Source organism: Oryctolagus cuniculus, chromosome 7 (genome assembly GCF_051225735.1).
Source record: "Oryctolagus cuniculus isolate XC-2025 breed Fujian yellow rabbit chromosome 7, ASM5122573v1, whole genome shotgun sequence".
Lineage (NCBI taxonomy): Eukaryota > Metazoa > Chordata > Mammalia > Lagomorpha > Leporidae > Oryctolagus > Oryctolagus cuniculus.
The window spans coordinates 82,477,229-82,501,251 of record NC_142873.1 but is presented as its reverse complement, the minus strand read 5'-3'; the positions used below and the strand labels follow the sequence as shown (position 1 = coordinate 82,501,251).

The following is a 24,023-nucleotide window of genomic DNA, read 5'->3' as shown; positions in this document are numbered from 1 at the left end:
GGTCGGATAGGCTTTGTTTCCCAGCTCAACAGTGGGTTTCCGAGGAGCCAGATGAGAAGCAGACCTCAAGAGGTGTGTGCGGGCAGCAGAGAACTTGGCCTTGACTGAGGCGCCCAGACCCGGTGAGTGCGCGCCGGCGCTTGGTTGTCCTTGCCCCTTCCCTTCACTGACAGCGACCACAACGGATTCCTAGCGCAGGCTGGGCGCGGGCGGTAGGCACGGACAGCGAGAGGACGGCGCCGGGACCTGGGCGGGTGTCTTGCGAGCGCTTTCTCCTGGCGGCTCAGCGTCTCTGCGGGGTGTAGAGGCGGCGGCGGCTCGCCGGGTGTCCCTCGCACGCGCTGCTCCTGCTCCGGCTTCCTCCAGGGGCTGCAGTCCAGCCGCGCGCCGGGCGCGGAGGAGGGATGGATCCCCCTCTCTTTAGCGCACAGGGACCCAGATCCAGCCCCTGGCAGAGGCGCTGCTGTGGAGTCCCTCCCTCCTGCCTCCCTTCTCCTGTGTGCACACCTCTCCTGGCTGTCCCCTGCTGGACCTTGAGAAACAGAGAAAAGATCCTTATCTTAGACAAGTTAAATCCTTGAAGTTTCACTTGATTTTTTTTTTTAAAACCACATTTAATATTCCAAAGAGACCACAAAGTTAAATTTCATGGAATCCTAATCTCACTTTCACTAATCAACTGTTTGAATAACTGTGGTCTAATCACACGCGCGTAAGTACACTTTTAGAGTGCACAGTGCTTACAAGAACTGCATCAGAGTGATCCGAGGGACTTGTGAGAAGTTCCTAATTCAGGCATTTGCAGCCCTCAGCCCACGTGACCCTGCTGGATAGTAACCTTTGGAAACCATTGGTCTACAGCCATCTAACAGAGCTGTTTTCTCCACCTGTTACTTGGTGTTGCAAGTTTCCTGATTTGTGCTCTATTGTATATTTGTGCAGTGTTTTATCTACCCTTCATCTGGACGGACTCTTACGTTTCCGTGTACTGGTTATTGTGAACAGTACAGCAGATGTCCCTTCAACACGCTGGCTTCATTTCCCTTGCATATATACCCAGTGATGGAATTGCTACATCAGATGGCAGTTCTCCTTGCAGTTTTTTGAAGAACTTCCAAACTGTTTTCCACAATGACTGTCCTAATTTACATTCCCACCTACAAAAGGCAAGGACTCCCCTTTCTCCACTTGTTGGCCAGCACTTGTTATCTTTTGTGTTTTGATAATACTCCATCTAACTGGAGTGAGGTGATGGCTCTTGGTGGTTTTTGATGTGCATTTCCCATGGTTCTTAGTGAGGAGGTTGAGCTTTCTCCATGTGTCTGATGAAATCTTGTCATCTGCAACAACATGGTTGGGACTGGAGGTGATTATGTTATGTGAAATAAGCTAAGGACAGAAAGACAAGCCCATCATGATTTCACTTACATATGGAATCTTAAAGTATCATCTCATAGAAGTTGAGAGTATCATTTCTAGAGACTGGGAGCTGAGCAGGTAGGAAGGCATGGGGAAAGGTAATTTAACAGATGGAACATTATGGTTGGATAAGAGTAAGAAGTTCTGGTGTCTGTTAAACATAGGGTCACTACAGGTAGAAATATACTATATATTTTTCTTAAAAACAGAATAATCTAGAAGAAAAAATTTTGAGTGCTTTATCCATTAAGAAATGATAAATGTTTGAGGAGGTATGTATGTTTAACTTGATTGGCCATTATACAATGTATACATGTATCAACATATCACAAGGCACCCCAAACTTGTATAATTTTAAAAAAGCTTTATTTATTTGAAATGCAGAGGGACAGAGAGATAAAAGGAAAGAGAGAGAAAGAGAGAGAGAGAGATTTCCATCAGTGAGATCACTCCTCAAATGCCTGCAATAGCCTGTTTAACCTGGGGCACCACAACATACATCCCAAATATGTACAATTTTTGTGTCAGTTAAGCATTTGAAAAAATAAAAAAATTCTTGATTTGAATAATTAGAATGTTTTGCATTAAAGAAAGAAACAAAGGAAACATTGTAAACTAATCTATGCCTACCCCAAATCAAAATTTACATTCTGAGAAAAATATTCTATAATTCCTCTGGTTTATTACACAGCAATAAAAACCTCATGTTTCACTGCTCTGCTTCTGCTCCCAACCACCTATAAAAAAGAAAAGAAATTTAAGGAAAATGTTGTTAAAAAACAAATTGATGCTTTTATCTAGCAGAGATCCTGGATATTTATAATTTCTTGATAATTTTCTGCTTAGAGAACATATAGGTACATATTAGTACATTTGTTTGTTCATTGTATGAAAAGTATTTTAATTATGGAAATTAAAAATTTCTCCTTGAGAACATTTTTCTCAGCGTTATTTTACTGAATCAGGCAGTGATTAAAATCATGATATTCCTATCACTGATAGGAAAGTCCAGGCTCACACAGGAGAGTCGTTTTCAAGATCACCAGACGATGAGTGACTTGTACTCCAGGGTTTGAACCCTTGAAGTCCAAGTCTAGCATTGTGCTTTGACATCCCAAGACATCTCTAGAGTCCCCTTGCTTGATTCATTCTCCCTCTGTCATCCCTTCTAACTGGGTGCTCCTGCCTGTTAATCCTTGCTTGCTGGAGCCTTGGGGAGCTGTGTCACTGTTTCTGTACAAAGCCAGTCCTTCACCTTCCTTTAGGAATTATACCATCTGCCTTCTCAGGAACTATTTTTAAGCTTTGCTTATATAGGAATGATTACAATACAGAGATTTTAAGAGATATTTAATAATCACTGTATTTTTCCTTATTAGTATATCCATTTTATTGAAGGAGAACTAGAGGCACAGAGAAGTTAATAATATCTTTGGTGGTCACATAGGTAGTAAAGTTATATGAACATGCGAATGCTGCTTAGCATTGTTTTCAAGAAAGAAAGTGACAGTCCAAGCTGACTATTTTCTGAATCTGAGTTTCATGCTATGCTCTACTTATTACATTTCACCCAGGTGTGGGATTCTGTCAGATCTGGCCAGATCCTAGATACCCAGGCTCCTGAATCTCCTCCCTATCACCGATAGATATGAAGTATCTGTTTCCGACAGAATAAAGTATTGAAATACAAATAAAGTATTTGTCTAGTTACTCTGAGAAAAGCTGAGGTCTTCATCTCACTTCCATCTTTAATGGTCCTCCTCCATGCAGCCTGCTGTGCTCCCACGTATTTCTCAGTCTGTCTTCATCCGATTCATTCCTCCCTTTCTCGGGAGGTCCTCCTTGACTACCATATATGTGTGATTTAACCCCCAACCCTCCCCATTCCTCTTTCTCTGCTAATTTTCTTCTGAGAGCATACCATTATTTTAACATAGTTTGTTTTTATTTATTTTATGTATTTACTATCGTCCCTCACTAGAACAGACCTCCATGCAACAGGAATTTAAGTCAGTTTTGTTCACTGCTTGATACTGTGTACTTAGAACAAGGTACAGGACATAGCAGCTACCATGAAATATTTGGTGGATTAATGAGAGACATAGTTTTCCTGGAATGCCTTTACTGACCACTCTTTATCTCCTTATTATCATGTTCTGCCCCTACGTGTCTCAAATGTTTGTGTTCTTAGGGATCTGACATCAGCACTTTGCCTTTCTTGTTCTATTCTGAAAAAGCCTGGGCAAAGTTTTTTTGAGTTCTCGTAGAAATTGTCAAGTAAAATATGTAAGGCATCTGTGCTAGACCTTGACATGCTACGCAAAGTATTTTTTCGTTTAGAGATGTATAAAACATAGGAGATTGATATACACATTCCACAAGCAAAAAGCTCATGTGCATTTGTCCCCCAGAACCACTAGAGATGACTGCAGGATCCCATATTCCACTGAGTGGTTTTTCTGGGTTACAGGTTACCATGGCAACTGATATCACCATGAAGACCCCTATCTGTTTAGTGGAAAATTGGGAAGAGAAGCTGACAGTGAATCCCAAAGCACTGGAGATTCTTAACCAGATATCTCAGCCTGTGGTGGTGGTGGCCATTGTGGGATTGTATCGTACAGGAAAATCCTACCTCATGAATCGTCTGGCAGGACAGAACCATGGTGAGTGTGGGTCACAGTAGGGGTCAACAGTGACAACATAGGGTGGTCACTCCTTGTCTCCAGTCACTGTAAAGAAGAACATGACTCCTCCAAAGAAGAAACTTCTCATTCTCCCCTCCAAATGTACAACCTCAGCCATGCGTGTCCATTCTTTAGTCCATTACTGGAGAGTTCCCTCTTTCAAAAGATCCACTCCACTAGTCTTCCTTTTTGTTACATTTGTATAATTCATTTTTATTTATTGAAGGGCAGAGAGACACACAAAGAAGGAGAGATACAGAGACAGACAGAGATCTTCCATCCATTGGTTCAATCCCAAATACTCTCAACAGCTGAGGCTGGGGCAGGTCAAAGGCAGGAACCCAGAACCCCACCCAGGATTCACAGGCATCCTAGTACTTGTGTTGCCACTTGCTGCCCACCATCTACTAGGAAAAACAAAAAGAAAGAAATTTGCTTCCATTTCAGGTTCATGAGCAGGATCAGATTACCACTTCCTCTCTTTAGGTGTGACTCACTGTGTGTGCAATTTTTTTTTTTTTTATGAAGTAACTTTAAAAGGTTTGCAGAAAATAGAACCAAAAGGTAAGTTTATTTTTGTGCAAAAGTTTTTTTCAAATCCATGCATTTCAGAGATCTTCAAGATTCATGGAAACTGTATTATGAAAAAATACACAGGACTTTAATTTTTTTTGTGCTGAATTAAGTTACCATTTAATTCTGTTTTTCCACAAATTTTTGAAGTATCACTTCCATTCATACGCTGTCCTTTTTGCAAGTGGGATTACAGGGTGTTGGATTCATCCCTATTGATCAGGGAGCAATAAGATATTTCCACGGTGTAGGAAAGAGCAGACCATCTCAGACTATCCTCTCAGTGAGAGCATCCTGGGAGTCAAAGGGGATTGACCTGAACCATGCAGATGATGAACTTGGAGGTACCCAGTGACATCCATTTCTCTTGTCAGTTGAAGGAAGCATTGACATATGGCAGATGGTCAAAATCCAGGACTGCTGGATAGCAAATATCATCCACTGGTTCCTGGGCATGATCCTCGAATTATCTCCCTATGGGTTTCAGCCTTTGGAAAGCACAGCTCTCTTCTGCCTTTCCTTAATTTATATCTCCCTCCTGAGGCACAGAACACGGGATTCATCTTTAGCTTTAAGAAGAAAAAGCAGCCGGCGCCGTGGCTCACTAGGCTAATCCTCCGCCTAGCGGCGCCGGCATACCTGGTTCTAGTCCCGGTTGGGGCGCCGGATTCTGTCCCGGTTGCCCCTCTTCCAGGCCAGCTCTCTGCTGTGGCCCGGGAGTGCAGTGGAGGATGGCCCAAGTCCTTGGGCCCTGCACCCCATGGGAGACCAGGAAAAGCACCTGGCTCCTGGCTCCTGCCATCGGATCAGCGCGGTGCGCCGGCCGCAGCGCGCCGGCTGCGGCGGCCATTGGAGGGTGAACCAACGGCAAAGGAAGACCTTTCTCTCTGTCTCTCTCTCTCACTGTCCACTCTGCCTGTCCAAAAAAATAAATAAATAAATAAATATAAATAAATAAGGAGAGAAAGCAAAAGGTTAAAATGAGGAGGGAGAGATGGGATGAGTAAAATCACAAAAGCTATTGTATCAGTCTAAGTTCTGGCAGGACACACATGGCCTGCTCAGAAAATAAGTGAAGAGAGCTCAATGAGGGGACTACTTATAAGGGCATAGACTGTGTAAAAGGAACCCATAAGAGTGAAAAAGCACACATAGAATAGCAGTAACAACAGCCAGGTGGACATTACCACCCCTGCATCTAGGCAGACAAGCAAAGAGTAGATGCTGGGATTCGGTGAAGACCAGAACTGTTGCATGGAGCTGCGTGACCTGACAGAGAGGACTGAGCCACTGGGATGCTGAGGCCCAGCAAGGTGGAAGCAGAAGGAACACGTGCCTGCCTTCCTGTCTCCTGTGAGGCTTCCCACTGATGGAACCCTAGGAGAGGCTGGGATGTGAGAGAGCTCTTTAGTCTCACATAAAATGGCATAATAATTAGACTTATATTAATTCTATCATGTGGCATAGTTTGGGTCTTTGAAAGAATGCATTTTTCTTGAGAAAATCATATATATAAAAGTAGTTTTCATTGGTGAAATAGAAGTAACCCCTTTTATGACCAGCACTTACATTGCTGCAGGTTTAATGGGCATTTGGTCAGTCTGCTGTCAGGGTTTGTTATTCCTTTTCTCTTCAGGCTTCCCTCTGGGCTCCACGGTGCAATCTCAAACCAAAGGCATCTGGATGTGGTGCGTGCCCCACCCCTCCAAGCCAAACCACACCCTGGTCCTCCTGGACACTGAGGGCCTGGGTGATGTGGAAAAGGTAAGGCCTAGAATGTTCTCTACTCCCAATTTCCTCTTACAGTTTAACTTGGCACATCACTTCACCTTCTCTAACATAATTCTCTAAACTGCAAATCCAATAATGAGCAATGAAGTTAAGTTGCTTCCTCAGATTTCTTTAGTAACCTCATATTGTGATATATTATGGAGAAATATTATTATTTTTAATGCTGGCATAAATAATTTAATTTATTAAATATGAATGAACAAGTGAGTTCCAGGACACTGCACTAAGGACCACAGATATAACTGTAAATAGGGTAATGGGTAGATGCTAGTTGTAGAGACTACAATGTAATCTGGTCAGAGTACCACCAGTGCAAAAAGTGGAAAACAAATTTGATCATTTGAGTTAGGGAGAGCTTCCTGAGAAAGCTCTATTCTATTGGATCAATGGGCTCTACTGAAGTGTATGGTGTTGATGGTGTTGATGGAGTTGGAGGCACTGATTGTGAAAATAGACAATCGGTGATGAAATCTATTTATATCATCTTTAGAAAAACTGTTTATCATTACACAGTTTTTTAAACCAAGTCTCTGAACGTTGGAGATGAATCCTTCACTGACTTCTTTGAAAACATAAGGAAGATCCAAAAAACATGTTCAATCAAAATTTCCTCTTCATAAATGAGTCTGAGTATAAATTGAAAGAAGCAACAATAGATCTTTGGTTTCTCTTACTATAAAAGGATGGGAGGGACACACAGAAATTGTGAGCTTAAAAATTTAGTTTTAAAGACATTTATTATCTATGTATAACCAATATAGACTGTTGATTTTTTAATAAATCATGGCCTACACCAACCTTCTATTCATTTAATTACATTTGTTAAGGATCAAAGGATGCCAGAATATTAAGTGATGCAAGAGGTACTACTGGCTGACCCTTTGACTTGCACTGTGATAGGGTAAAGCCTTTCATAGCTTGAGGTGAATCTCATTTATCCTCCTCTTCCACTCCAGCATGTATACTCACTGCTTCCATAAGTGGGATCATTCTGTACTTCCCTGATGTGATTGGGAGCTGACAGTTCTAGCTTGCCTTCTGTTGGTTCTTTGCCTGCTTGATCCCTTCATGTCCACAAGTCCATTTTCTGCCTATCAACCGTTTAAAGCTGAGCTATTCTCTACTTGCTGCTATCATGCCCCAGTCACACAGAATCCTTTCTCACTCTGAATTCAGAACCATTGTTCATATACACAGGCCTCCCTCTCTCCACTATTATTTGTGAGTACAACTTTGGATTCCACTCATGGCAAGGATTCTAAGTTTGTTTACATTTATATGTTGGTCTGTTTGTGGCTCTAGAAAGTCATCCTCTTGAGGGTAGGGATTGTCATATGGGACTTCATATGCACAAAAACAAATGCAGGGTCTGACCCAGTGAACAGCTAATGAACTTAATTGCATAGGATGTGTACCCTTAGTATAGCCATTATTGAGAAAAACATTACAATGGAATATTTGTACACTTATTAGTTGACATGTGTTAAATACTTTATTAAATATTTTATGCATGTTGACACTGTCATTCATTTTTTTCATTAAACAAACTTAAGCCCTGCATGTTGTACATATCAAAAGACATTTTATTTTTAGCATTATGTTTAAAATTTGTTTTTAACCCAACTATTCAACTGTAGTACAGACAAAAGAGTGAATGAACAACCAAAACAATGAATGGATGAAGAGTACATGTCTAAGTCCCTTGCTCTATTGTCCTTTCTAGGGGGACCCCAAGAATGACTCGTGGATCTTTGCCCTGGCTGTGCTTCTGAGCAGTGCTTTTGTCTACAACAGCCTGGGCACCATCAACCACCAGGCCCTGGAGCAGCTGCAGTATCCTTGCAGAAACAGAGCCGCTGTATATCATTGAGTTTAGGACATGGCAGCTGAGACTGTTTCTTCTTTATGTGACTCAATTTTCCTGGTTGAATTAGAGTGGACCTAGGAATAAAGGGAATATTTGTCCAGATTTTTTTAAAGATTTATTTTATTTATTTGAAAGACAGAGTTACAGAGAGAGGTAGAGACAGAGAGAGAGGTCTTCCATCCACTGGTTCACTCCCCAGATGGCTGCAACGGCTGGAGCTGTGCCGATCCGAAGCCAGGAAGACACACACACACAGAGGGCTTCCATCCACTGGTTGACTCCCCAAATGGCTGCAATGGCCAAAGCCAGGAGCCAGGAGCTTCTTTGAGAAGCGAGGAGCTTTTTCCCAGAATATGGGTACAGGGGCCCAAGGACTTGGGCTACCTCTGCTGCTTTCCCAGGCTCATTAACAAGGAGCTGGATTGGAAGTGGAACAGCTGGGACTTGAACTGTTGCCTATATGGGATGCTGCAGGGCGGGGCTTTAACCTGCTGCACCACAGTGCCAGCCCCCCAACTTGCTTTCCAATGAGATCTGGAATTTGTAGTAGGATCTTTTCCCTTAACTAAGATCCCAGCTACGTAACTGAACTAACAGAGTTAATCAGGGCAAAATCTTCCCCAACATCTCATGAAGTAGAGGACTCCACAGAGTTTGTGAGCTTCTTTCCAGACTTCATTTGGGCTGTACGGGATTTCACCCTGGAGCTGAAGTTAAATGGACAGCCCATCACGGAAGACGAGTACCTTGAGAATGCCTTGAAGCTGATTCCAGGTATCAGAATGTACTCTGGGGATGACGAGTTCAGTAGCAAGGGGGAGATCAACAGAGCACTGTCCTATAGCATTTGAAATGAATATTTATTTGGGCCTGGATTAAGGCCCATGCTCATGGTGACTGGTGATTGGTGGTCATGATTTTAGCAGTTATTACTGAAAATTTTCAGAATTTGAGATTTACACTTGGTGAGGAGTTTTTTAATTTATAAATTTATTAATAAAAGAGAACAGATTTCATGAATTTGTTGGTGAGGAAATTCAGAGCTAAATGTTGTATCAAACAATTTTAGGCCAATCAATACAATGAAAAAAAGTGAGGATTACTGAAGAGTTAAAATTGTATATGTGTAGGTGTAAAAAGTTAAGCTTAAGCTTACAGGTTTAAACCTTCCTGGTGCAGCTGTGAAAATAAGACAGAGTGAAGTAGCACCTTGACAGTAGGGACTCCATTTTGGAGCACTTGAGACTCCATTCTGGGAAAGCACCCCCCACCCCCAACCGTGAGACTCTGGTCTGAAACTATGATCTCAAATAGTCAGACAATAGCAGTGTACTACATCACCCTTGGCAGAGCACAAAAACCCCCTAGCATGATTGCTCAAGCTTAAAAGTAGAAAGGTTGTACCTGGGTTACCTGGGCTAATAATGAAGATGTGATTTGTCTATGTCTTAAGATCATAATTGCTGATTGTAAGATTTTAGCAACCGTTTAGCAACCGTGTATTCTCTCCCCTCTCCCGATTTTGCGGTTTTTGCCTTTATAAACCCTATACTTTAGTTCCTCGAGGCTCCTCTGTTCTTGTATGTTCAGAGAGCCCCAACATGTTGGATCAATAAATCTTTAACCCTTTTCTGGTTGCATGAGAGAAAGTCTCTTGTTCCTCAGGCAGTGGGCATTTTCAGACCCTAACATTACCATCAATGCTATCACTCCTGAGACTCAACTATTTGTGTTACTTAATAAATTTAAGCATTTCTCTTACTCTATTTTGAGAAAAACAACTCAATTAGTTAGTAAATGCAGAATCACTTGAAAAAAATGACCTAATTCTTAAAATAAATTTCACTTGATTTGCTTTATTATCCTGACTGTTCCATTCTTCATAGGAGCATTTTTATATCTCAGTAGTAAAGGGGGAAATTGCTGCTGTGTGCCTCCAGCACTATGGTTGAATCCTTCAACTGGTCTTTTTCATAACACTATGTTCACCCTCCAGCCTTAGGCAATGTCTTATTATTTTAGTATTGCAATTTTATTACATTCCATTTAGAAGAGTAGAGAAGTGGCAGTTAGAGGGGCCATACATTTAGTTAATTATTTTATTCATTCTTTCAATAGGCAGTTACTTTTTTAAAGGTTTATTTTATTTATTTGAAAGAGTTACAGAAATACGGAGAGAGAGAGAGACAGAGCGAGAGCGAGAGCGAGAGCGAGAGAGAGAGAGAGAGAGAGAAATATTGTCCACCCGCTGGTTCACTCCCCAAATGGCTGCAAGGGCTGGAGCTGAGCTGATCCGAAGTCAGGAGCCAGGAGCTTCTTCTGGGTCTCCCACATGAATGCAGGGGCCCAAGGACTTGTGCCATCCTCTGTTGTTTTCCCAGGTGCATTAGCAGGGGGCTTGATTGAAAGTGGAGCAGCTGGGACTCCAGCTGGTGCCCATATGGGATTCTGGTGCTTCAGGCAGGGGCTTTAACCCACTGTGCCATAGCGCCGGCTCTGGCAGTTATTTTGAACAAAGTATATGCCTTGGAATCCCTCATCAAGATACTACCCAGTCCAATATAAACTGCCTTTGAAAAGTAATGAGATCCCCCAATTATATTTAGACTAACTTTACTTTGAAGTTTACTGCTGAAGTAGTCTATAAACATAATAGTGACTTGAATTTTATCTGTTCTCATGCTATTTTTTCAGAAACATCTCATCTTTATTTCTAACAAGTTTTTAAAGTCTATGTTTCAATTCTAATGTAAGACTGCAATACCAGGAATGTATTTCTGAGAATTTTTATAATCAATTATTTGAAAACATTTTAAAATAGTCACTATGGGGCCAGCTTTTTGGTGTAGTGGATAAAGTCATCACCTTCCATGCTGGCATCCCATATGGGCACCTGTTCATGTCCTGGCTGCTCCACTTCCAGTGCAGCTCCTGCTAATGGCCTGAGAACAGCAGACAAAGATGGTCCAAGTGTTTGGCCCCTGCCATCCACATGGGAGACCCAAATGAAACTCTTGGCTCCTAGCTTTGGCCTGGCTCAGCACTGGCCATTGTGGCCATCTGGGGAATGAACCAGTGGATGGAAGATTTCTCTCTCTGTGTCTCTCCCTCTCTCTTGGTAACTCAGACTTTTAAAATAAATAAACAAACAAATAAATAAATAAATAATTTTAAAATGCAGTCACTCTACCTACCACAATACAAGGGCCAAGGATCCATGATAGGTTTCTTTACTCACAGTGAATGCCTCCCATTCCTCTCCAGAGTATTTCCTTCACCACCAGTTCTGTACAATAACGGATTCCCAATGCTTTGGGTCAGTTAGCCTAAGGCTGCTTTTCAGGATGGGATAAAGGAAAATTTCCAGGCACAGGGGCTGCAGTAATGCAAAAATTCCTTTAGAGGTCCTCAGCCCCTTTGTCTGTAAGCTGTCTCTTCAATGAGTGCTCTTTTTATAATTCTACAGGAAAGAACCCCAGAATCGAGAATTCCAACAAGCCTAGAACATGTATCAGGTATTTCTTTCCAAAACGGAAGTGCTTTGTCTTTGACCGGCCCACAAGTGATAAAAATTTATTAATCTGTATAGAAGAAGTGCCAGAAGACCAACTGGAATTAAATTTCAAGGTGCAGTCAAAAAAATTCTGCTCTTACATCTTCACACATGGGAAGACCAAGACCCTGAGACAGGGAATCATTGTCACTGGAAATCGTGAGTTTCTTTTGTCTCAAAACATGTCTCCCTGTGGTTCAGTGTGTGTGATGAAGCTGTGATTCTTCTGTGGGCTTGTCAATCATTTCATTTGCTTCTGTATAAGAATATAGAGAAGGAGATGCTCCTACCACACCTACAAATGATGTTGTTTAGTTAAATTTTCCCCAAATGGTGGATTACCGAGGCTTCAATTATCTCATGAAACGAACCCAAGATCGATGGAAGCATAAAAATCTATTACAGAAGCAAATCTGCACGTGAGAAGTCCTATAGGATAAGAATTCCTTGGTGAAGAAGCAAAAAATTAATACCAGAAATTAATACCAATCAGAACATAAACAATAATCCGTGAGTCCAATGCAAACTCATCAAGAGTTTGAAAAACAAAAATTAAAACTAATCTTACATACTAGGCTGGCTTCATCGACATGTGACCAAGTCAGTCACACAGTCCTCATGCTATGATTATCAGGTCATGTTTGGTTCAATATGCTACAAGGTTGGATGCTAACTTCCGAGAATTTTTTTATCAAAGAATTAGCATTTTATTTGGAAGGAAGTCTTGCAAATTATGTAATTTCCTTTCCTAGTTTAATAAATTTTTATTTTATTAAAATGCAAAAGTACTTTTCTAGGAAATTCTAAATGATATTCCTTATAATCAAGTATTTAATTTTGAATTTTGGTGAATTTGAGAACCATAATAGAAAGGGTGAATAGCAATAACACACATGTTATTGTACAAGAAGGATTCACAGAACAAGATTAGAAAGGAAGAGTGCAAGGAAAAGAAGGAGTGGGAGAATTAGAAGAAAAGGGAGAAGGAGTAGGAGCAGCAGGAAGAAATAAAACTTCAAGATAAATAGAATTTTTGTGATTTTTTTTAGAATGCTGATTCTTAATTCCTGTGAAAGCAATGAAAGAGAACTATCTACTTACTTTCTAAACATTATGCGTTAATCAGGGCTGGGCCGTCTGGTGGAGATGTACGTAGATGCCATCAACAGCGGAGCCGTCCCTTGCTTGGAGAACGCAGTGACGACTCTGGCTGAGCGTGAGAATGCTGCAGCCGTGCAGAAGGCAGCCGAGCACTACCTGGCACTAGTGGCCCAGCGAGTGAGGTTCCCCACAGACACGCTCCAGGAGCTGCTGGACTTGCACGCAGCCTGTGAGAGGGAAGCCATTGAAATTTTCATGGAGCACTCCTTCAAGGATGATAACCAGAAATTCCAGAAGAAACTTGCGGTACATATCTTAGCGTTTATCCTTCCTCATCTGTCTTTTCTAGAAAGATATCTTATGACCTCATGATCATCTCCCAACCGTAGTAGAAGTTATCTGGATTCTTGAGACTAAAGGAGCTCTGTGGGCCTCCTTTACCCATTTTCTAAAGAAAGGACACTTTATCTTTTGGTACTACAAAATGAGTTCTCATGAGTTTAGTAGCTAAAAACAGCATGCATTACTGTCACACAGTCTGTAGGTGAGTCTTCCATATCAGGGTGTCTGTGTCCTCTGCTCATTGTAGACAGACTGGAAGGAGGTGTCCAATGAGCTTGGTCTGCAAATGAAGGCTTGGGGCAGGGGACCCCTCTATCTTTAAGCTAGGAATGTTGCATCAAATCCTTCTCCTGTTCCTAATTTCTCTGGTTTCCTTTTCTGACATCAGCTAAAGAGGCTGATGTCAGAAAAGGGCTTTTCAAGGGCTCATGTGACTGGATAGTAGGAGATAGAGTATTTTCCATTGTAAAGGCAACTTGTGCTGTATTATGTGATCTAATCAAGGAAAATACCCATCATGTTCTCAGGCTTAGGGACTATGCACAGGATGCACACCAAGAGGAGAAAAGTCTTATAGGAAATCATAATTCTGCTGACCATAGGCACCTTCATAGAAAATGTATCTATTCATCTGTCTAGGCCTGAACTCTATAAGCAACAAATATCTCTCAGTTTGTATTAAGGAAACCCAGATGGATTGCAACTTTCAAGGTCAAACAAAAAACTTGGTTCTTATGTATTCATAGTTTGAGCCATCATCAAAGGAATTCATAAAATTTTCATAAATTGGTTCAAAATATATTTAACCAATTAGATTCCATTTCCATGTATTCCTATATATTCATATTTCTGTCTGTAACAATCCATGTGCTCTGAGGACATTTTAATTTGAGCCAAGTAACAACTTTCTTTTGTTCAGTCTTGGTGACTAAGTCCCTGTGAATCATATTGTATAGTAAAGAACCCCAGAGCTCAGGTCTTCTGACCTGTGTTTTACGGTATGGAGACTGTCCCCTAGAGAATTAAGACTTTGCAAAGGTTAAACAGACAATGATCAGAAGTGGCACTGAAACAAGACTCCAGACTACTGGTCCACTCCATGTCCTCGTCCACTCTGTGGCCATCCTCGTGCTTCTCCCAGTAACAGTTTCTTTCTAATGTTTGTCCTTATGGTTCCCTGGCAGGAAACCATAGAGAAGATGAAGGAAGAGTTCCTGCTGCAGAATGAAGAGGCCTCTGTCAAATACTGCCAGGCTGAGCTTAAACGACTCTCAGCGTCCCTGATGGAAAGTATTTCAAGAGGGGTTTTCTCTGCGCCTGGAGGCCACCGTCTCTACTTAGAAGCAAGGAAAAAGGTTGAAGAGGAGTATGAGCTGGTGCCCAGGAAGGGAGTGAAGGTGAGGAATGGGGTGGTGGGTAGGGTGGGTCAGCATAATGGAGGCGGGGTCTTGGCTGCTCCTTCTGAAAGTGAGGACCACAGATTCATCTGAGGACAGAGAGCAGGGACTGTCAGTATCCATGGTTTGGATGTGCTTTGTCCTCCAGTGGTTGATGTGCTGGGGGCTTCATCTTCGGTGTGCCCATGTGAGAGGTGATGAGACCTTTGGGAGATGGGGCCTAGCGCGAGGTTCTTAGGTCTTTGAGGGCTGCCTTCAGAGGAGGTTAATTAAAGTAGTAGTTCTTGCGGGACACTGAGTTGGTTCTTGTGTGATCAAGTTGTTTTAAAAGCCAGGAAGGTCCCTGAATCACTCTCTGGCTTCCTATCTGGTAATATGATCTCTCCATTTTACGTGTTCCATTGGGATGCCATTCTCTGTGAGAACCTGAGCCATCTTGGCCAGAGCCATGTTCAAGCAGGTGTTGTGCCCTTGAACCTCCAGAGTGTGACTTAAACCTCTTATAAAGTAGCCCAAACTCAAAGATTTTGTTAGAATTATAGAAAACAGACTTATGACAGAATAATGCAGTAATATTTTGATGCTATAGGTTTCTTTATTCCATATATAATTAGATATTCCTAGATAAATTGTAAATAGTTTTCCTCAGAAGTGGATCTGGAATCATGCATCCAGGTGCGACAGTATTTATTTTATCTATCAAACAAAAGAATAGTTTTTGTTCTGGATACATAAAATGTTTCTCAGTATGCCTGTGATTTCACCTGAGGTGGACAAATTCTTAGTGATTTGGGTATTGTGAAAGATACAGCTGTCATACTGGTATGCACTGATAATAATAACGCTGATAATGGTGACCTTCATGGCTAACAGTCTGCACATTCACTCCTAATCCTGGGCATGGTTTCAGATTATTTTATTGAATACCAATTTAATTTTCAGAATACTTTAAATTAAGTACTAACGTATTTCCCATTATAGAATTGGGGAATGTGATGCACAGAGAAGCTACTGAGTTACCTTTAGAGAAACCCTTGGCTGGTAGCAGGGCTGACCAGGATGCTCCATGTATGTGATCATTAGAATCTCATTTGTTTCCTTTTGTGGGAGCTTCACATGGATCCCACCAACGGTTGTACAAGGGTTCACTTCTCTCAACATTCTTGCCAGCAGTTTTACAAATTGAATCATGGATTATAGCCATTGTTTTCAAGATTTATTTGTATTTGTTTGAATTGCAGAGTGATGGAGCGAGGTGGGGGGAGAGATCTTCTGTCCACTGCTTCACCCCCAAGGTGGCTGTAAACCCAGGGAGGTCCGTGCTGAAACTGGGAACCTCCATCCCAGTCTCCCATATGGGTGGCAGGGGCCCAGGCGCTGGGGCCATCTTCTGCTGCTTTCCCAGGCACTTTTTAAGGTAGCTGTATTGGAAGCAGAGCAGCTGGGACTTGCCCTGATAGGAGATGCCAAGGTTGCAAACGGCTCAACTGTGGCACAATGCTGGCCCCGAATAATAGCCATTCCTACAGGTGTGAACTGATATCTCATTATGGTTTGATTTTTATTTCCCAGATGATTAGTGACATTTAACATGTTTTTATATACTGGTTAGTCATTTGAATGTCTCCTTTTAAGAAATATCTATAAAAACTACTTTGTCCATTTTAAATTCAGATAATTTTTTCCTTATTTATTTTGTGTGACTTATTATATAAGCTGAATACTAACCTCTTATGAAATATATGGTTTGCCAATGTGGTCTCTCATTCTGTATGTGGCCTTTTAATTTTGCTGATTGCTTCTTTAGATGAGCAGAAACTTTCTAGTTTAACATAGCCTGGTTGTTTCTTTTGTTTTTCTGCTTGTGCTTTTAGTATCAAAGCCAAAAAATCATTGTCAAGGCTAATGTCATAGATCTATTCCCTTATCTTTTCTTCTAAGAATTATACACTTTCAGGTCATTAATATTTAGTTGATTTTTGCACATGATGTCGAATTAGGGGTCAATCTCATTCTTTTGTGTATCCAGGTTTCCCAGCACCATTTCTTGAAGAGAATATTTTTCCTTGATGTGTCTTCCTGAACATTATTCAAGCTATTTGATCATAAAAACATGGGCTTTTTTTCTTGACTCTCTATTTGTTCCACTAGTCTATGTATATGTTTTAATACCAATATCAAAACTACCCTTGGGGGCCAGTGCTGTGGCTCACTTGGTTAATCCTCTGCCTGCGGTGCCAGCATCCCATATGGGCACCGGGTTCTAGTCCTGGTTGCTCCCATTCCAGTCCAGCTCTCTGCTGTAGCCTGGGAATGCAGAGGAGGATGGCCCAGGTGCTCGGGCCCCTGCACCCACATGGGAGACCAAGAAGAAGCACCTGGCTCCTGGCTTTGGATCAGCACAGTGCTGGCCGTGGCGGCCATTTGGGGGGTGAACCAACAGAAGGAAGACCTTTCTCTCTCTCTCTCTGTCCAACTCTGTCAAATAAATAATAATAAAAAAAAATAAAAAAACAAACAAACAAAAACCACCCTAGCTTTGCTGTAGACCTGAGATTCTGTAGCAGGATTTGTGTACTGAGGCAAGACAGGAAGGCCTCTTAACTGGAAGTAGTCTTTTATTATGACAGCATAAAGCACAGGTGGAATTCCTTATTCAAGATCCTGAGCCCAGAACAAAGAGTTTTTCCCAATATTTGGTCTTAGCCTCTCTTTCTCCCTTATATGGTTACATGTACACATTTGATTGGATATTCTAGTGTATTAGCCTCAGGACTGATGCAGTACTGCACATAGGAACATAGTAACTGAAGATATGTATTTTTACACACAGTCTGAGCCATCTGCTGTCTGGCAAGAGTTAACATCATTGCTCTGTAGGAACAAGCAGAACCTGACTGGTTACATGGAAGCAGACAGGGCCTGCAGCTGAAGCTTTCACAGGCAAGCAGATAACAGCCACATTCCACTCCCAGGACAGAAGCCTCCCTTTTCCTATTTCTGCCCTTGGGAAGGTTTCTACCACAGCTTGAATCTTGTCAGTTAGAAACACGTCTAGTGGAAAGACAGAGGCCTCTGGCACAATTCCGGAAGTGCGGTATCTGCAGCGTTGTTTTTGTGGTTCGTGGCTGTTTCAGCTGCTCCGTATACATTTTTTTTTTTTTTCCGTAAAAGCTGTCATTGTCACTTTGATAGAAATTGCACTGAAGCTGTGTGGCACTTTCAGTGGCACGAGCGTTTTACAGCATTAATTCCTCTAAGCAATGAATTTTAGAAATAGCTCCATTTGTTTCATCTCTCTAATTTCTTTTCATCACTGAGTTAATCTTACAGAGCATAGATTTTCACGTCCTTGGTAAATTTATTCTTAAGGATTTTATTTTTTGATGCTATTGTAAGTAGGATTGTTTCCTTGATTTCTTTTTCAAATCCTTAGCAGTTAGTGCTGTGGATTATTTTATGTTGATTTTATATCCTACATATTCATCAAAAATTTTTTATTAGTTTTAATAGCTTTATTTAGTTTTAATAGCTTTTAGTGGTCTTATATTTCCAAAAGTAATAAAAACAGCAACTTGAAGAGCTATTTATATTCTTATGTCCAATACAGCATCATTCACAACAACCAAGACAGGGAAACAGCCTAACCTCTCAGCAGTGGATGAAGAGATGGAGGAACTATTATGTATGTTTACACACATGCTAACACATACCTTTATAGGAGTTCTATGCAGTTTTAAAAAGAGAGAAATCCTGACAATGTGAATGAACATGGGGAATATTATGCTAATGAAATAGGCAGACAAAAAAACAAATGCTACATGACTTAGTTTTTTTTTTTTTTTTTTTTGACTGGCAGAGTTAGACAGAGAGACAGTGAGACAGAGAGAAAGGTCTTCCTTCCGTTGATTCACCCCTCAAATGGCCGCCACGGCCGGTGTGCTGCGCTGAGCCCAAGCCAGGAGCCAGGTGCTTCTTCCTGGTCTCCTATGCGGGTGCAGGGCCCAAGCACTTGGGACATCCTCCACTGCACTCCCGGGCCACAGCAGAGAGCTGGACTGGAAGAGGAGCAACCGGGACAGAATCCAGCACCCCAACCAGGACTAGAACCCTGGGTGCCGGCACTACAGGCAGAGGATTAGCCAAGTGAGCCAGGGCGCCGGCCAGCTTTTTTTTTTTTTTTTTTTTAAGATTTACTTATTTATTTGAGAGTCAGAGTTACACAGAGAGGAGAGGCAGAGAGAGAGGTCTTACATCTGATGGTTCACTCCCCAGTTGGTCTCAATGGCTGGAGCTGCACTGAGCCAAAGCCAGGAGCCAGGAGCTTCTTCCAGGTCTCCCATGCAGGTGCAGGGGCCAAGGACTTGGGCCATCTTCTGCTGCTTTCCCAGGCCATAGCAGAGAGCTGGATCAGAAGAGGAGCAGCAGGGACTAGAGCCAGCACCCATATGGTATGCCGGTGCTTCAGGCCAGGGCTTTAACCCTGATTTTTTTTAACCTCATGATTTTCTTTTATACTCAAGAAAAAAGAGAGGTTGGGCTCATATTAACAGAGAGCAAAGGGAATGTTATCATTTCGGTCGACAATTACAAACATTCATCTATGAGATGAATAAGTTCTGTATATCTACAGTACATGAGGGTGATAGCAGTTAAACTGGCATATTATACACTTGCAATTTGCTAAGAGAGATCTCAAGTATACTCACCTCATAAAAACAAAAGGTATATGAGGTTATAGATATTAATTAGCCTAATATAAAGAACCTCATGATGCATGCACACATACATCAAAACATCCTTTGTTTATATCTTAAACATACACAGTTGTTATTTGTCCATTATACCACAATACAACCTCAGAGAAAAACCTCAGAAGGCAGCTTAGAAAATCTTCCTGTTGGAGGAGGTAAGAATCATATATTGAAGTATCCATGGATGTTATCCTAGATAAGAAAGGGTAGAAGAGCATCCAGGCAGAGGAAAACCAATGTGCAAATCTTGCAAGCCAAGTGGACACGTGTCTGTAAACTGCACGTAAATCTCGTTGGCTCTGGCCTCGGAGTGGGGCTGGGGGTGGTGGGCAGCATTGCTGGGAATGGAGACTGCAGAGCCAGGAAGAAAGTTGCCCTAGAGGAAGTTCTTGCCTCACCAAAGAGCTTGGAGTTTCTGCTATGACCGATGAAGATGCAGGATTCACAGGGTCAGATTTGTACTTTTATTAACAATAATTTCCACATCAGAAGACTTAGATACTTGCTGTCTAAAGTATTTTTACTCCTTGTTTCTCCAGGCAACTGAGGTGCTCCAGAGGTTCCTGGAGTCTCAGGCAGCAGCAGAGAACTCCATCCTGCAGGCAGACAAAGCTCTCTCTGATGGAGAGAAGGCCCTAGCAGGTACGGGGCCGGGCTCAGCTCACAGGACGGTGGGGCGGGGCGGGGAGATTCCTATGATGCCCTCTTATAGATTGGACAGGGTGGTTTTTCTGAAGCAAGAGGCTTCCTCTGACTGTGGAGCATGTACTCCGCTAGACTTGAACATAACAAGGGCTGTTGGGCTGCACACCAAGCCTGTCAGTGCCTTTCTGGCACATTCTGAAACACGCTCTTGCTGTTTCAGGGGAAATAGCATTGCTGTCAAAGCTGCCTGGTCTTGAACTCAACGGTTTTTCTTCCCTTGTTAATGCTTTGTGAAACAGCTGAGGAGGCCAAGAGGGAGGCCGCTGAGAAGGAACGGGAAGTGCTAAGACAGAGGGAGCAGGAGATGCAGCAAAAGATAGAGGCTCAAGAGAGAAGCTTCCAGGAGAACATCGCTCAACTGAAGGAGAAGATGGAGCGGGAAAGGGAGGACCTCCTCAGAGAGCAGGAGAGGATGCTGGAGCACAAGCTGAAGGTGAGTCTCGGGGCTGGGCGGTGCCCCGGGGGACAGTGTTCTGGATCCTGGGAAGGGCGGGACCCAATGTCAAGCACAGGTGTCATCCCAGAGGGAACCTAAAAGACAATTGTCCCACTGCAACCTCAAATACACCTGGGTCCCCCTGAAGCATGGAAATCTAGGAGACTCCAGCCACTTCTGGAGTGTTGTACTTTGGAGGCACAAATGACATTCTCCTGGGTTTGGGGCCGGTAAGAGATGCTCTCCTTCAGCCCCATTTCTAGGGGATCTTAGTCCACTAGTGGTTAAGATTTCTGCAGAACTCTCAAAGAGACTTAAAACAAATATAGCTGGTCTGAAAGGCTCAGACTTGACCTGATAAGAGAACACTGAAAGCTGTGAATCTGCTCCATTTGTTTTGGACCTGCTGGATTCCTCCTGCACGATTAGAGTGTCATACATTCTTTGTCCCAGCGTGGCGCTCGGTCAGTACCAGCAACTCCTGCTATGTGCCAGATGAGCTCAGCTGTGCCACCTCAGTGGAAATGGGAGTTAATTAGAATTTAACCCACATTCCTTCCCAATGGGCTTTCTATGGGCTGTAACACAATCCCACCACCCTAGGGAAAATGGTGGTAAGAAAATTTCACAAAATATAACCATGGATTTTCCCACTATTCAAGCCAAAACTTCTGGGTATATTGGACAAATTCCTCTAAAAATACTCTAACATAGTAGAAAAATAGATGTACATGCTTAACTGCTGACATCATGAAATACAAATATTAACTTCTAATAACAGGGATTTTGAAGTGTGGATTCTTTCCATTTTATAGGTCCAAGAAGAAATGCTTACAGAAGGATTTAGAAAAAATGCTGAGGAGTTAAATAACCAGATAAGAGAGCTAAATAAAGAAATTGAAGCAACTAAAAACCGAGGATCCTCATGGTTTACAGGTTTCCTTGATGCGTTGGGTACCATATTCACCCTGGTACTACCTGGGCCTGCTAAGTTATTTGGTTTGCCTTTGAAATTTCTTGGTTCAAAATCTAAAGACTGATTTTTCTGGGAATGAAAATATAAAATTGGACTTCTTTTGTTTTAATAGCCTAATAATGTTGTTCATTTAAAAATTGTCATAGTAGTTTCTTTCAAGGAAATTTAAAAATGAAATGCAGTTTTTAAAGAATATCAGGTATTGGAGTCCACAGAAGACCAAACTGAATTTTTATTGAATTAATTATTGTGAAGAAATGGGAACAAAATTTGAAATTATTCATAAAAATAATTTGAGTGAAGCCAAAAGCCATGGCAAGATGAAGAAAAGATGTGCAATTTGTATTACACATTAGAGAGGTTATTTAAGTTGTGATGAGTCCTTGTACATCAGCGAGAGTAGAGCTACAACCACATTTTTGTTTAAATAGCTGAAATTGTGAAAAATTTGAAACTAGATGACAATAAAAGGTGTGCAAAGTAAAATTGTGTGGTGTGCCTTTTACCTCTAGGAAGGGCAAGAAAAAAATATCTGACAGCAGTTAACAAGGAAGGGTTTTGGGAAATATGAGAGTCACATATTTCTTAATGTGAATGTCAATAGTCATAATTATACATCAAAAAGTAAAATGTATGTACTTGAATTACCAATTGCACATTTGAGAATTTCTCTTAAAGATCTGTATACCAAGCTGAAGTGGCATATGTAATAGTCTGTTGGTTGCAGTGTCATTGTAATGCCAAAGCACTTTCTGACTACTCTGAGAGGACTTTAATGTCTCTGTTGTATAATAAAAAGTTAAATCCTGTATATTCTTTCAAAGGGATACTCTACTGTCACTAAAATGAAAGGGGGAATAAATAAAAACAATAAAAAAGAGAGAATGTGCATTTGGTGTGGCAGTTCAGCGGCTGCTTGACACACTCATTCCACATTTGCTCCTGATTCAAGCTTCTTGCTCCTGTGTACCCCCAGACGAAACAGGTGATGGCTTATGCAGTGGGGTCCTTGAAGTGCTAGGCTGAGTTCCAGGCCCTGCATTTGGACTAGCAGAGCCCCAGCTACTGTAGGAATGTGGGGAGTGGACAAGAAGATGGGAGAGTTACCACCCTTCTTGTCTGTCTCTCTGTCTGTGTCTGTCTCTGTCTTTCTCTCTGCACTTTCAAATCAATAAATGAAGAGGGTTTAAAAAATTAAAAAGCAAGCAATAATAAAAGAATATGCTAAGTCTATTTGGACTTAAATAAGAACTCTTTAAGATTGTCTAAGTGAAAAAATGATAGGAAAAGTGGATATATTTGTATGACTGAATTTCAGAGTATAATGTTTATGTGAATATTTTATTGTCTATTCCTGGAGAAATGTAACATAAATTCATATCCATGGACATAACCTGAAGGGGAAGGAAAGGTTGAGGTGAGGAGATGGAGAGAGAGGTCTTGTATCTGCTGGTTCACGCCCCAAGTGGCTGCAACGTCCAGGGTCAGGCCAGGCTGAAGCCAGGAGCCAGGAGCTTCTTTAGGATCTCCCATATGGGTGCAGGAGCCCAAGCATGTGGGCCATCTTCTACTGCTTTCTCAGGCTATAAGCAGAGAGCTGGATTGGAAGAGGAGCAGCTGGGATACAAACCAGCACCTATATGGAATGCTGGTGCTGCAGGCAGAAGCTTATCCTACTACCCACCATGCCAGCCTCTCTATCTTTTGAGAATTTAGGCTCTTTACATTCAAGGTTACTATTGATAAATAAAAACTTGGCCCTGCCATTTTCCCATAAATTTGCTATTGTTCGCTTTGGATTCCCTTTGTAGTTTATAATAGGAAATTTTTTGTTTTCACATTCTTTCATAGTATTGAATAATGTTTCTGTGTATAGCCCATCCTTAAGCATCATTTGTAAGGCTGGATGAGTAGTGACAAACTCTTTCAATTTCTGTTTATTTTGGAAGGTTTTTATTTCACCTTCATTTGTAAAAGATTATGTCTCTTCATGGTCTCCAAGCCTGTAGGAATTCTGATGGAAAATCAGCTTAGAGTCTAACTGGAGATCCTCTGAAGATAAGCTGATATTTCTGTTGTGCACATTACGGGATCTTTTCTTTATGTTTTACTATTGAAAATTGGACTACCATGTGTCTTGGTGAAGATCTTTTCTGGTCATGTCTATTAGGAGTTCTATGTGCTTCCTGCACTTGTATGTCTCTTTCTTTCCCCAGATTAGGAAAATTTTCTGTTTTCTTATGTGGCAACAACAAAACATTCTTTGTCTAGCTCTTAGTGGGCAATAGCTGAATCCCTGGGGTCTTGAAATGCAATAAAATCAAAACCAAGGAGGGTTTCTTGCAACCCAAACACTTTGGAGTAGCCCATAATATCCAAGGCCCATTCCAATTCAGTCTTATTGCCATTGTTATGAAGATTA

At 41.6% G+C, this 24,023-nt stretch overlaps 1 protein-coding gene across 2 annotated transcripts; it reads left to right on the top strand.

Moving 5' to 3' along the window:
• Positions 1 to 22: 22 nt before the first annotated feature.
• On the top strand, positions 23 to 22,087 carry LOC138850612 (guanylate-binding protein 3). 2 transcript variants are annotated; one of them, XM_070078114.2, is made up of 11 exons: positions 23 to 122; positions 3,890 to 4,085; positions 6,316 to 6,443; positions 8,194 to 8,303; positions 8,915 to 9,111; positions 11,804 to 12,049; positions 13,017 to 13,297; positions 14,518 to 14,730; positions 20,024 to 20,126; positions 20,429 to 20,622; positions 21,441 to 22,087. In XM_070078114.2, exons 2-11 carry the CDS (start codon positions 3,896 to 3,898, stop codon positions 21,663 to 21,665), a joined length of 1,887 nt encoding a protein of 628 aa, XP_069934215.2. In that variant the 5' UTR covers positions 23 to 122; positions 3,890 to 3,895; the 3' UTR covers positions 21,666 to 22,087. The 2 variants fall into 2 exon arrangements, with proteins under 2 accessions (XP_069934215.2, XP_089156560.1); XM_089300434.1 differs by lacking the exons at positions 6,316 to 6,443; positions 8,194 to 8,303; positions 8,915 to 9,111.
• Positions 22,088 to 24,023: the final 1,936 nt, after the last annotated feature.